Source organism: Thamnophis sirtalis, unplaced genomic scaffold (genome assembly GCF_051295495.1).
Source record: "Thamnophis sirtalis isolate CommonGarterSnake01/CBP01778 unplaced genomic scaffold, rThaSir2_p1.2 scaffold_2, whole genome shotgun sequence".
NCBI classification, from domain to species: Eukaryota; Metazoa; Chordata; class Lepidosauria; order Squamata; family Natricidae; genus Thamnophis; species Thamnophis sirtalis.
Window position 1 is genome coordinate 172,127,290 of NW_028261382.1, and position 14,734 is coordinate 172,142,023.

Genomic DNA, 14,734 nt, shown 5'->3' on the forward strand with positions numbered 1-14,734 from the left:
AAAGTCCCTTAATTCCCCTTTGCATGCAGCAAAGTCAGACAAGGCCCCTTCACGGCTCAAACGAAACAAGACCGAATCGGGAAACTTCGTCGAGTTGCCCGAGTCGGTCTTGTTTCCAAAGACCCCGCCCCTACGCATGCGCCAAAGCCAACACGTGGAGGGGGAAAACCGCCTCCGATTGGCAAATCTCACTCACCCCGCCCCCTTCTTCCAAGGCAGCACGTGGAGGGGGGAAACCGCCTCTGATTGGCAAATCTCACTCACCCCGCCCCCTTCTACCATGGCAGCACGTGTGGGGGGGGGAACCGCCTCCGATTGGCAAATCTCACTCCTCCCGCCCCCTTCTTCCATGGCAGCACGTGTGGGGGGGGAACCGCCTCCGATTGGCAAATCTCACTCACCCCGCCCACTTCTTCCAAGGCAGCACGTGGGGGGGAGAAACCGCCTCCGATTGGCAAATCTCACTCATCCCGCCCCCTTCTTCCAAGGCAGCCCCGCCTACCAACGCCGATGGAGACGGAGAGGTGGTGGGTGGGTGGGAGATATTCAGTGGGAGGGGCGGGGCTTGAGGTGTGACGTCGCCCCTCCAATCCCCGCGATATTTGCGGAGCGTTTTAAAAACGCGTCGTTCCCAACGTCTTTCCCCCCCCCCCCGGCGCCGCCGAAAATGGCGGCCGCGGAGGAGCTGAGCTTGCTGGAGAAGTCGCTGGGCTTGAAGGCGGGCCACAAGTACGGCAGTCACGGCGAGCGGAAGGTGAAGAAGCCTTTGGGGCGGAAAGGCGGGAGGCGGGGACCTTAGCCGGCGAAGGGGAGCGGTGTGGCTCGCCCCTGGAACCACCCTGTAGCTGACATTTAAGGGGTGTTAGTTAGCCGCGGTCTGAGGAGATCCGAGCCGCGGTTCCTTCGAGGGTGAAGTATCGGTAACCTTCTTCGCCGGCACCCGCAGTGACTCCCCCGCGTTCGTTCCTCGATCTTTCAAGCTTTTTTTTTTTTTGCACAACGTGTAAATTGCAAAGCGCGGTTGCTTGCTTGCATTTTTGGTACGTGCTCAACGGGTCCATATGGCCCGCAGTGGTCTCCAACCTTGGCAACTTTAAGACTTGTGGACTTCAACTCCCAGAGTTCCTCAGCCAGCAAAGCTGGCTGAGGAATTCTGGGAGTTGAAGTCCACAAGTCTTAAAGTTGCCAAGGTTGGAGACCACTGCATATGGGGACGTTTTAAGTGGCACCAGAGTGGCTCTTCTTGTCCAAGAATCGGGGGTTTTGCCGTGATTTTTTTAAAAAAAAACTTCTCTTTTTTCTTCGCTTTAAATGAAAAAGCAGCTTTAAAAAAAATCACGGCAAAAAAACCCCGATTCTTGGACAAGAGCCCCTCTGGTGCCACTTAAAACGCAGATTTAGCCGTCAAAAGCCTCTGAAATGCTAGCAATGGTTAAGTTAACCGTAAAACATAAATGCTCTTTTTGCTTTTAAAGCAAAGCATACATGCTCTTTTGCTTTGCTTTAAAAAGAAAAGGAGCATTTATGGTTTGCTTCAAAAGAAAAAGATATGTTATGCTTTGCTTTAAAAGGGAAAAAAGCATGCATGCTTTGCTTTGAAGGAAAAAGAGTATGCATTTATGGTTTGCTTAAAAAAAAGGTATTTATGTGTTGCTTTAAAAGGGAAAAAGCATGCATGCTTTGCTTTGAAGGAAAAAGTAAAGGTATTTATGCTTTGCTTTAAAAGGGAAAAAAGCATGCATGCTTTGCTTTGAAGGAAAAAGAGTATGCATTTATGGTTTGCTTCAAAAGTAAAAGCAAAATAGCAATAGCAGTAGACTTATATACCGCTTCATAGGCCTTTCAGGCCTCTCTAAGCGGTTTACAGAGAGTCAGCATATTGCCCCCTGAGCCGGTGAGATTTGAACCGCTGAACTGCTGATCTAGCAGTAGCCTGCAGTGCTGCATTTAACCACTGCGCCACCTTGGCTCTCATAAAAAGTATTTATGCTTTGCTTTAAAAGGGGGGGAAAGCATGCATTCTTTGCTTTAAAGGAAAAAGAGTATTTATGTTTTGTGGTAGCTTAACAGTTGCTAGCATTTAAGAAGTTTTGATGGCTAAATTGGAATTGGAATTGGAATTGATTTTATTTGTAGGCCGCCCTTTTCCCTGAGGGGACTCAGGGCGGCTCACAGAAACCAGGGAGAGGGGAATACAATACAATACAGTACTAAGACGACAACACATAATAAAATAATACGCAACATGCATACAACATTCGGGCGGGGTAATGGTCCTTATCCCCAGGCCTGACGGGCGAGCCAGTTCTTCAAGGCTGTGCGGAAGGCCTGGACGGTGGTGAGGGTACGGATCTCTACGGGGAGTTCGTTCCAAAGGGTCGGGGCCGCTACTGAGAAGGCCCTCCTCCTTGTGGTTGCCAGCCGACATTGGCTGGCCGATGGGATGCGGAGGAGGCCCAACCTATGAGATCTTATAGGCCGTAGGGAGGTAATTGGCAGAAGGCGGTCTCTCAAGTATCCAGATCCACTGCCATGTAGGGCTTTATGGGTGGTCAATAGCACCTTGAAGCGCATCCGGAGATCGACAGGTAGCCAGCGCAGCTCGCGGAGGATAGGTGTAATGCGGGTGAATCGGGGTGCACCCGCGATCACTCGCGCGGCTGCGTTCTGTACTAGCTGAAGTCGCCGGATGTTCCTCAAGGGCAGCCCCATGTAGAGCACATTGCAGTATTCCAGCCTAGAGATCACGAGGGCCCGAGTGACTGTTGTGAGAGCCTCCCGGTTCAGGTAGGGTCGCAACTGGCGCACCAGGCGTACCTGGGCGAATGCCCCCCTGGTCACAGCTGCTATATGATGGTCGAATGACAGCTGTGGATCCAGGAGGACTCCCAAGTTGCGAACCCTCTCTGAGGGGTGTAGAATTTGACCCCCCAGCCTGAGTGTTGGATTAATGGCCGAATTTTTGGGAGGAAAACACAACAGCCACTCGGTCTTTTCTGGGTTGAGCACAAGCTTGTTAATCCTCATCCAGTCCATGACGGCTTCGAGTCCCCGGTCCATTACGTCAACCGCTTCATTGATTTGGCACGGGGCGGACAGATACAATTGAGTATCGTCCGCATATTGATGGTATCTAATCCCGTGCCTACGGATGATCTCTCCCAGCGGTTTCATGTAAATGTTAAATAGTAGGGGGGATAAGACCGAACCCTGCGGCACCCCATATTTTAGGGGCCTTGGGGACGATCTCTGCCCTCCTACTAACACCGACTGCGACCTGTCCGAGAGGTAGGAGGAGAACCACCGTAACACGGTGCCTCCCACTCCCACCTCCCGCAGTCTTCGCAGAAGGATACCATGGTCGATGGTATCGAAAGCCGCTGAGAGGTCAAGGAGGACCAGGATGGAGGGATGTCCTTCATCTCTGGCTCTCCAGAGATCATCCATCAATGCGACCAAGGCGGTTTCAGTGCTGTAACCGGGTCTGAAGCCTGACTGGAAGGGGTCTAGATAGTCTGCTTCCTCCAAGGACCGTTGGAGCTGGAAGGCCACCACCTTCTCAACAACCTTCCCCAGAAAGGGGAGGTTGGAGACCGGGCGGTAGTTATTAAGGACAGCTGGATCAAGGGATGACTTCTTCAGGAGGGGTCTCACCACCGCCGCCTTCAGTGCGGCGGGGAAGTTCCCCTCCCGAAGGGAGGCGGTTACTACCGCCTGGATCCAGCCTCGTGTCACCTCACTGCAGTTAGAAACCAGCCATGAGGGACACGGATCCAAAGCACAGGTGGAGGAACTCACAGCTCTCATGGCCTTGTCCACATCCCCGGGGGTAACCTCCTGAAATCTGTGTCCCAACCGCAACATGCAGGTTGCAGATTCACCGGACGGGGATATCAACGTTGCATTAAGAGAAGCTAAGCAATGCATTTCAAAAAAGGTGCTGCAGCAACTGTGTTCAAGAACCTGCTTTAAAAGCAGCCTTCAAAAGGCTCTGCAGTCTTTGTGAGTTGTCCCTGACAGCCATGACAATCACAGTAGAAGTACTGCCCTTTCAGATGCTTTCTCTGACCCTAAATATTTCTTAGCATCTTAAGAAAAAGTTATGTGTTCTTAGCTCAGTATGCTGGCTTATGTTTTTTCTAGTGGAACATTTCAGACTTGCAGATAGTGTGAGGTGGTATAAATGGGACAACCTGCTAAAGAAATGAACACAAAAAGCCACAGGTTACAGGAGGTCCTTGACTTACAACCATGATTGAGGCCAGAATTTTATGTTGCCAAGTGAGACATTTGTTGAGTTTTGCCCCATTTTGTGACTTTCCTTGCTACATTTGTTAAGTGAATCACTGCAGTTGTTAAATTAGTAACGTGGTTGTCGAGTGACATTGGCTTCCCCATTGAAATAATAATAATAGAAATAATAATAGAATTCTTCATTGACCAAGTGTGATTGGACACACAAGGAATTTGTCTTTGGTGCATAGGCTCTCAGTGTACACAAGAGAATAAAATACATTCATCAAGAATAAAAGAATAGAAAAGAATAGAATAGGGAATGGGAATAGAATAGAAATAGAATAGAATTCTTTATTGGCCAAGTGTGATTGGACACACAAGGGGTTTCTCTTTGGTGCATATGCTCTCATGTACATAAAAAGGCAAGGTACATTCATCAAGAATCATAAGGTACAACACTTAACAATAGTCATAGGGTACAAATAAACAATCAGGAAACTATCAATATAAAACATAAGGATGCAGGCAACAAAGTTACAGTCTTGTCGTCATCAATGGGATAAGATGGGTGAGAAGACTAATGGTAACAGTAATGCAGCCTTAGTGAATAGTTTGACAGTGATGAGAGAATTATTTGTTTAGCAGAGTAATGCCGTTGGGGGAAAACTGTTTTTGTGTCTAGTTGTCTTGGTGTGCAGTGCTCTACAGCGTCATTTTGAAGGTAGGAGTTGAAACAACATATGTCCAGGATTCAAGAGGTCTGTAAATATTTTCACGGCCCTCTTTTTGACTCATGAAGTGTACAGATCCTCAATGGAAGGCAGGTTGACAGTAATTGTTTTTTTCTGCAGTTCTGATTATCCTTTGAAGTCTGTGTCTGTCTTGTTGAGTTGCAGAACCAAACCAGACAGTTATAGAAGTGCAGATGACAGACTCAATAATTCCTCTGTAGAACAGAATCAGCAGCATTTATTTGTCAGAAGATTGCAGAAGAGGATCACAGGACCTCAGGACACTGCAACCATCGTAAATATGAACCAGTTCTCAAGCATTCGAATGTAAATTGCATGACCATGGGGATGCTGCAATGGTCATAAGAGTGAAAAATAGTCATGTCACTTTCTTCAGTGCCGTTGTAACTTTGAACGGTACTAAATGAACTGTTGTAAGTCAAGGACCACCTGTACTTTAAAAAGTAAACCACTCAGTTCAGCAGCAGAGAAGAAAAAGAAGAGTGTTGCTATGCCATTTGTCTGTACCTGACTGTTCATTTACCTTTATGTAATTTCTGGAAAGCAGGGCTTGTACTTAAATACAGAAGTTAAATAGAAAACCTCAACTTATGACAACCAATAAGATATACTAGATAAGGTGTTGGACTATGAGCAGAAAAGATTCAGGTTTTAGTCCTTCCATAGGCATAAAAGCCAGCTCTGGAACCTGGGATAGTCATTTCCTCTTAGCCCCTATCAATGCTAGGCTTTGTAACAAAAAACAAAACTCTCTGGAATGCATTTGCTGTAAGAATTAGGTGAGGACAGTGTATAATAAGCAGACCCTGCAACTAAATGGGACAAATGCTAAGAAAAACTCTAAAATCATAACCTGTTATTGCTAAATGGATGCCTATACAGTAAAATGAATCTCTTCTTGTTGAAACCTATCAAAGAATTGTGATTTACTTGGTAGGAATCAGAATTGAAAGTTAAAATTCCTTGTTGGGGGCAACCTGGATTTAATATATTGAGAAGCAAGGCTGCCATCCTAGCTTTGTCAGCAATTTGAATTCTGTCATTTGCTTTTTTTAAAAAATAGCATTAGATCTTGCAAAAATAAATTTTTTAATAAATATATATATTTATTGTGTTTCCGGTAGAACTTTAAATCTTTTTTTCATTAAATCATTTTGAATTCTTTCTAGACTCCTGTGCTTCAGGAAAATAATGGCCCTGGTCTGACAGGCCTCACCAGTATAGCTATCCATTTAGTCAAACAAGCAAAGAAGGAACAGCTGCTTGGAATCACAGCCGAAGAAAAAGCAGTAGTACAACAGTGGTTGGAATACAGAGTGGCGCAAATAGATAAACAGTCCACTAAAGAAGAAACCAGAACAAATCTGAAGGTAAGGATAATTAACACCGTTTATTTTGGAATATTATTGCACCAGTTTCGGGGGTTGCGATAGCTCTTGGGTTAAAGACGCCGAGCTTTCAGCTGGAAAATGACAGCCTGGATTTGCGATCCGAGCTCCTGTTACTTGCTCCCGTCACTTCTCCCAGCTCCTGCTCACCTAGCAGTTCACAGGCATGCAAATGTGAGTAGATAAATAGGTACCACTTCAGTGGGCAGGTGACACCATGCACTTCAGTGCGTAGTCACGCTGGCCACATGACCATGGGCAATGCTGGTTCCCTTGACTAAGAAAAAGAGATAAGCGCCATCCCCTAAAACTGTGGTGGTGAACCTATGGCACGTGTGCCAGAGGTGGCACATAGAGCCCTCTCTATGGGCACATGCGCCATCGCCAGCTGCTCTTTTGGGTTCTGTTGCATGCATGCACACCGGACAGCTGGTCACTTTGGGATTCTGGCGCTCTGGCATGCGCTCCAGTCTCAGCACTCGGTGCTGAAAAGGTTAACCGTTGAGTCAGACATTATTGGACAGGGTAAACTTTTGCCTTTATTATTGAACTATTATTAGCACACATTATTCACCCAGCAATATGATTTCGGCTTTTTTCCCTGATGAGTTGCATAAAGTTTGTTTTTCATCACCATTACTATTTATAAGAAGTAAGCAGATTTCTGGCCCGATTAAACAAATCAAGTATTCTGTTTCTAATGAGTTGCTTAGAAAAGTATATGTTTATTTTTAATTTTAGGGGTGGGGGACGGGACTTGTTTTTACTTTTAAGATTTGTTTGACCTTTAACCTGTGTCGTGGTACGGGCAGTTATTGGGGCCCTAAGAGTGGCCCATGTAATACCATTGCTTCGCTAGCTGCCGGTTTGCTTCCGAGTACCATTCAAGGTGTTGGTAATCACCTTTAAAGCCCTTTATGGCAGTGGTCCTCCAATCTTGGCAACTTTAAGACTTGTGGACTTCAACTCCCAGAGTTCCTCAGCCAGCTTTGCTGGCTGAGGAACTCTGGGAGTTGAAGTCCACAAGTCTTAAAGTTGCCAAGGTTGGAGACCACTGCTTTATGGCATGAGTCCGGATTATTTGCAATACCACTGGGATTGCCCACCCCACCCCTGCCGACAGAGGGGACATACTGTGGGCCCCATAAGCCAGGGTCTTCTGGGTGGTGGATGACCCTGCCATTGCGCCTGCCCTCTGGAACAGATTGCCTCTCTGGAGTGAGGTCCAGTTCAACCCTCCTGACTTTCTGCCAGAGCCTAAAGTCCTGGTTCTGCCAGCTGGTTTGGGGGCTTCATATTGGAAGTGGTTGATAGATTAATATCAGATCCCACCACATACACACACACACACCCCACTCATCCTATTCCCTCCCTACCCATCTTTTAGCTATTGTCTTTTATATTTTTATATCGAAGTATTTTATGTACATAGTTTCATAAGCAACCCAGAGTTACCCTAAGGTAAGACGGGGAATGAATAAATAAAATTGTTGTCGGGAATGAAGGCAAATCTGCATGTCCCAGGATAATGTGGCAGGATCCAATCTGAGTCACTGAGGCCAGAGATTTACCGTATTTTTCAGAGTATAAGATGCACCAAGGTTTTGAAGAGGCAATTTTTTTTTAAAAGTTTTTGCACTCTGCAAACCTCCCAAAAATGGCTTGTTTTTCACAAAAACTGGTCCTTTTTTTTTTTTAAAGGGCATGAATAGCCTTTAGGAGGCTTATAGAGTGCTCCTGGGAGTTGGGGGGGGCAAAAACGAGCAGAAAATGGCCCGTTATTTGCTCATTTCTGCCCTCCTCAGCCCCCAGGAGCACTCTGCAAGGCTATGCACGGCCATTTTGTTGAAGGCGACGGGGTTTTGGGAAGCAAAAAATGCTGTATTCAGTGTATAAGACGCACCCAGATTTTCAGCCTGGTTTTTTGAGGAAAAAAGGTGCATCTTATACTCCAAAAATACAGTAGTCTTCCGAGCTTTCAGACTTATGCTATAGTCCATATCCAGTGAATTTCTCTCCATCAGTGTGTGTTCTTTGGACTATTCTATGCGTGGTATTCATATGGTGCCTGTGGTGTGTTGTTTCCTTCGGCTTTGCAGCACAGAAATGGGCATTTTGTTTTCCGCTAAAAGCTTTCTGCACAGCATTGATTGAAGGCTTCTTACTGCATAGCCTGTGCAGTAAGCTACCAGTATTAGGGGAAACAAAATGCCCATTTTTACCTCTCAACTACTCACTTACCAAGACACTTTCTCATGTGTAAACTTTGATACTGTCCCACCTTGAATAAATAGGCTCGGAAGACATACTGAACCCCTCTGGTGGGTTGCCTGAAGCATTTTGATTTGACAGGAAGAAATCTATCAATTGATCCTCTTTAGTTTCTTCTGCTTCTTCTAGGACCTCAATTTATACCTTGAAGATAAAGTTTACATTGCAGGAAACAATTTTACTTTAGCTGACATTTTATTATACTATGGACTGCACCAGATCATAGTGAGTACAAACTTATTACAACAGGAAAAAAATATATAACTTTAAAATCTCTTCCATATGTATGGTACTTTAGTTTGAAAATCCTTAATGCAGGTGGTCCTGGCTTAACTAGAATAATTGGGAGCAGCAACTTCACCACTAAATGACACAGTTGTAAAGTACAATGTCATGTGACCAGATGGACACACAAGACCAGTTTCTAGGCATGCAGCATCCCTCAGTCATGGGATCACCATTTGCAACCTACTGGCTCACCAATTGACTGCTTGTCAGAAGTCAGCAGCAAACGTTGCAAGTGGTAATCATGGTCTCGGGACACTGCAACTGTTATAAGTGTGAACTGATTGCAAATCATAAATTGCAATCTTGTGATGCAGTGGTTACAACTCTGAGGAACAGTTTTAAGTCCCCCTCGTTCATCACTGTCTTAACTTCAAGCAGTTGCTGAATGGAAATTCAATGAGAGAACCGAGGTGGTGCAGTGGTTAAATGCAGCACTGCGGGCCACTTCAGCTGACTGCAGTTCGGCTGTTCAAATCTCACCGGCTCAAAGGTTGACTCAGCCTTCCATCCTTCCGAGGTGGGTAAAATGAGGACCCGGATTGTTGTTGGGGGCAATATGCTGACTCTGTAAACCGCTTAGAGAGGGCTGAAAGCCCTATGAAGCGGTATATAAGTCTACTGCTATTGCTATTGCTAATGAGGACTGCCTATAAAATTGTCATACCTAGTACAGCATAGGAAAATTGTCACATCCCTGACTATTTTTTCATAATAGGAATGATTTTTTATGCGTCAAACATTTAGCTTAGGACGGGGGGGGGGAGGCTAAAAACAACGAATTGGAAGCAGGTAAATAAATGGTAAATGTTTTATTAAGCTTTGAAAATGCTACTGCTTTTATAGTCTGCAATGATAACAGAATATGAACAAAATATGGAGTTTCTTTAGCAAAAAAAAAAAGCAAGAGCAAGCAAAGCAGTGAGTCCCGATTTTATGAATATTGGGAAGAGAAATAGATCATGGCGTGTAATTTTCTTATTTAGGAAGAAATGTTTTTGTACTTGAAAAGAAATTTATTATATGAAAATGTTTAAAAATAGCTTTCTCTTCCATTCTTTAGGCTGACCTTACAGTGCAGGAAAAGGAGAAATACCTTAACGTATCTCGTTGGTTCAATCATATCCAGCACTATCCGGGTATCCGGCAGCATCTGTCTAGAATAGTTTTCATGAAAAACAGGATCTACAATACACATTAAGCCCTAAGTTAGGAATTCCAGAGAAATGAAGATAATTTTTGAAACCTTTTAATGTGCAAGCATGGATTTTTGTCATTTCCATATGTGAAGCTGAACAGTTGGTGCCTAAAGTAATAAAGTTGCATCTAGTAGCTATTTAGAAATGTCGATACAATTAAAACAATAGTTTATTTCAACCAAAATGTCTATCAAACTTCTTCAATTACAACATTATATCATACAGATCCATAGCTTAACTAATATGGTGTGAAAGTCAAAGACCTTAACTGCCACGATGTCACCTATGCTCATTGCCTCAATTGTATCATGCATAGCATGCTGTTGTGTTTTTCATTTATGGGTAATCACATTGGTTTTGTAAATATTATGAAAAATTTATTGTGCCAAGTATTTTGAAAGAGATCAGTGAAATATATGGGAAGCAAATCCTATTTAGTGTACAAATTATGTTAAATCTCATACTTGGGTTATGTTTACTTCCTCTGTAGAAAATTCAAATTGTTGCAAAATTGCAAAACCCAGGAGAGTATTTATTGAAAATAGGATAAAAAAAACATTGTTTTATTTAAAATAAAATTCCCAGCCTCTTAAATGACCAAGTGTGCTGTCTTTTTTAAATTTCTTAAGGTTCTTCTATTTTTTTTAAATTGTCCCTTTTTTTCTTTTACTTTATGTCTGGTATCATTTGCAAATACGTAAATGAGACACATCGGCAATTTAGAAACATTCTTGGATGATGTACTTTTAAAAAAAAAAACAGAGTTGGAAGGGACCTTGGCGGTCTTCTAGTCCAACCCCCTGCTTAGGCAGGAAACCCTACACCACTTCAGACAAATAGTTATCCAATATCTTCTTAAAAACGTCCAGTGTTGGAGCATTCACAACTTCTGGAGGCAACTTCTGTTCCATTGATTAATTGTTCTAACTGTCAGGAAATTTCTCCTTAGTTCTAGGTTACTTCTCTCCTTGATTAGTTTCCACCCATTGCTTCTTGTCCTACCCTCAGGTGCTTTAGAGAATAGTTTGACTCCTTCTTTATGGCAGCCCCTTAGATATTGGAACACTGCAATCATGTCTCCCTTAATTCTTCTTTTCATTAAAGTAGACAAACCCAGTTCCTGCAACTGCTCTTCATATGTTTTAGCTTCCAGTCCACTACTTAATTACTTGTATTTATTTTGGTACACATTTCATTCGCTTATCCATCAACTAACCCTTGAATGGACTTTCTGAATACATTCTATTCAGGTCAATCTGAGTTTCCTAAAGGAGTAAAACGTACCAACTTTTCTAAAGTTGTACTTTTAATTCTTGAGAGGATATCAATTTTATTATTTCACATGAATAAAATTGCTTCTCCAGGCGCATGATAGTGGGGATTTTTTTTAAAGCTATCACTACGGTACTGCTTTAAATAATTCTTGCTGTTGCCAAATGACAAGATCCACTCTTAAATTTCAGTTCTAATTTAGTTATTCATTATACTAATATTCCACCTTTTTAGTGTATTACACACACACATACACACATACTGGTATACATACATTGATACATACTGGTGTGTGTATGTACACACACAAACACACCTGATAGAATATATAGTTTAATATAGGGGCAAAGTGTAAGTGATACGTGGAAGGGTGGGGGGACTTCCAACATGCTGTGATAGAGTTACAAATATAAAGTATATTAGCCTTTTGATCTAAAATTCAGTAACAGTATTTCTATAATCACAAACAACTATAATAATCAAATCCCCAAATTAAGATAACATTTCTAAAGTCTTTCAGTCTCAAGCAGAACCTTCAAAAGTGGCTATAATATTTTCTTTAGCCAAAATATATTCGCATTCTCAGCCAATTCCATCAATTTCACTTATCAATTCCATCGTTACGGAGATCTCTGCATCTTTGCCTCTCAGCGCTAATATTCCACCGTTTGATCCGCATCTTGAGAACTGTCTGTTGTATCCCTACTACCAATTTATCCTTTTACTTTCATCTGCTTGAGAACTGATAATACAGGTGGGGAAAAACTGCAAGAGACTATTTTATATCTTCAGAATTGATATTTCTACCTGCTAGTGGAAAAAACATCTCTATAGCTTGTTACTGCTCTTTTCCATTTTGATAAATATTTTGGTTATCTCGCTTTTCGTGATTCGCTTTTAAGATACATGTCTCAGAGTTATAACTTATTCTTTTTATTCTTTCTTCACTAATACGTAGACGTTGTGAAACGGAAACTATATTGTTCAGGCACTGAAAATGAACAATGGTGCTCATCTAACATCCTGCATAACTGCTACATTCAAATTCATGGAAGAGCTTGATGTTATTTTTCTCCAGTATCTGCCTCTGGGAAGTAACACTGCCATATGGTGTGATTAGACTGTACACATTCTATTCAAGAGTAGAATAAAACATATCTCTGCACATAAACAGCCAGTTGTCATTCTTGCTGATCTTAGCTTTTTTAGCCTTCCTGACCATTATCAGGACAGCAAGATCTTGCTGCAAAAGGATGAATGCAGCTTAAATGCTGTTTCCTTGACTTCATGTTTATTTTTAATATGCATAACCATACATCAGTTTGAATATAATGTCCATAATAGACTAATGTCATACTTGAGAGGGACCATACAGCAAAGAGACATTTTTCCAGTATGATGTAATTGCATACACCTTGCATTATTGTGATGCTAACATATATATGAAAATAATTGTGTCCATGCTATTTTCATTTCCCCCCCCCCCCACAAAATCTACATCTATAGGCAATCCGCAATCAGATCCTCAAATCCCTTGAATGAAACAGGCCATACATTTATATTTGCTGCAAAACAGTATCAATCTTTTTGCACTAATCGGGGCATGGAGAATCCAAGTTCATTGCCTGGTTGTCAAATTCCAAGTACTAGATATGTAGTTCAAAAGAATATTATTTGAAAAATTTAAGGATTTACTTTTTTTTGCAGAATTACATTTATATAATCTACTACTTTCCCCCCAAAATCAATAAAAAGTAATATTTAGAATGTATTGAAGTTTGTTATTATTATTTTTTTATAGAAAAAGACTGCCCAAAAGGATTTCATTGGCAACTTAATAAGGATAATGCTTCTTTAAAATACATGTTTTTATAATGTGGATGCCAGTTTTTTTTTTCCTTTAATGTATCATCAACTGAGACTTTGCAGTTTTTCTGGTTGGAAGATGTCATTTATCTAGGGTGCCATGGCTTATTATTTTTGTTAGATTTTCATCTTTATACACCACCCACAGTCACTGTTGTGAGATGGCCCCCAAAATAAATAAATAAGTGAATTAATTTTTTCCAATTTGCATAGTTAACTTATTTCCAAGTATATAATTTTTGACATAGAAACAGGAGGTCTGAGAATCAATCAGGAAGTCTGGACTAATTGATTAACATTTAGCACGTTGAAACATTTGTTTTGCCTTCTAGAGAACAATCTACTATGTTTTGAGCAGAATATAGATCCTGCTCTTTCTGTCAGAGCTTTGGAAAATTTGCAGATCCGCAAAGATTTTTTATTCCCATGATCAAAAGGGCTTTTTTTCCCCCTCTCTGTGTTAGAGAAGGGAATTATAGCAAGGGGAATTGAGAACTTTATTACTATGTCTTTCACAATGGATTTACAGATGGGAGGTAATAGCAATATAGCAGTAGACTTATATACCGCTTCATAGGGCTTTCAGCCCTCTCTAAGCGGTTTACAGAGAGTCAGCATATTGCCCCCAACAATCTGGGTCCTCATTTTACCCACCTCGGAAGGATGGAAGGCTGAGTCAACCCTGAGCCGGTGAGATTTGAACCGCTGAACTGCTGATCTAGCAGTAGCCTGCAGTGCTGCATTTAACCACTGCGCCACCTTGGCTCTAGGTACTAGAATAGTGGTGGGATTCAAATAATTTAACAACCGGTTCTCTGCCCTAATGACCATCTGGGTAGGTGGAGCTTGGTGGTCATGTGACTGGGTGGGCGTGGCCAACTCAAGGTCACTCAGGTCGATGGGCGCTTCGCCTTAGCTGTTACAATATAATAAGGGTTAACCGGAGAGGCAGTTTCTGTAAGCAGATCAATAAAGATTAGGCTAGAAACAACACCAGAATGTTTCCTTCCTGCCTTCCTTACAGGATTAGCCCTGTAAAGTGGGGAAAAACAAAAGGAAATTTCTTCCAACAACCGGTTCTCTGAACTACTTAGAAACTTACCAACCGGTTCTCCCGAATAGGTGCGAACTGGCTGAATCCCACCACTGTACTAGAACCAAGTTCTTTGAGAGCTCAACACTAGAAACAAGTCATATATTTTAAACTAGCATGGACTTGGTCGGCATTCTGTTCTTTATTTCTAAGCCTGTATCTCTTCCTCAAAATTTCACACCAGCACTGCTTGGCTTTAGAGAATTAAATTAAAAATAATAAATCACTCAATACTGAAAGATCCCCTTACGTTATGATTGTGCGAAACGCCAGCCCCTTGGCTTTTCCCTCCCGCAGTTACAAAACTTTGATTTTTCCCTATTTCTGCATACATTGTGATGGATTTATAATGTCATAACTCCATGGATTAAG

At 42.3% G+C, this 14,734-nt stretch overlaps 1 protein-coding gene across 2 annotated transcripts; it reads left to right on the plus strand.

Annotated features, from left to right (window-relative positions):
- Positions 1 to 595: 595 nt before the first annotated feature.
- Positions 596 to 10,728, plus strand: EEF1E1 (eukaryotic translation elongation factor 1 epsilon 1). Of its 2 annotated transcripts, none has more exons than XM_087707489.1 (4): positions 596 to 754; positions 6,158 to 6,358; positions 8,777 to 8,872; positions 9,996 to 10,728. In XM_087707489.1, the coding sequence occupies exons 1-4, from the start codon at positions 668 to 670 to the stop codon at positions 10,131 to 10,133; spliced, it is 522 nt and encodes a 173-aa protein (XP_087563615.1). In that variant the 5' UTR covers positions 596 to 667; the 3' UTR covers positions 10,134 to 10,728. The 2 variants fall into 2 exon arrangements, with proteins under 2 accessions (XP_087563615.1, XP_087563614.1); XM_087707488.1 differs by lacking the exon at positions 596 to 754 and adding an exon at positions 5,013 to 5,262.
- Positions 10,729 to 14,734: the final 4,006 nt, after the last annotated feature.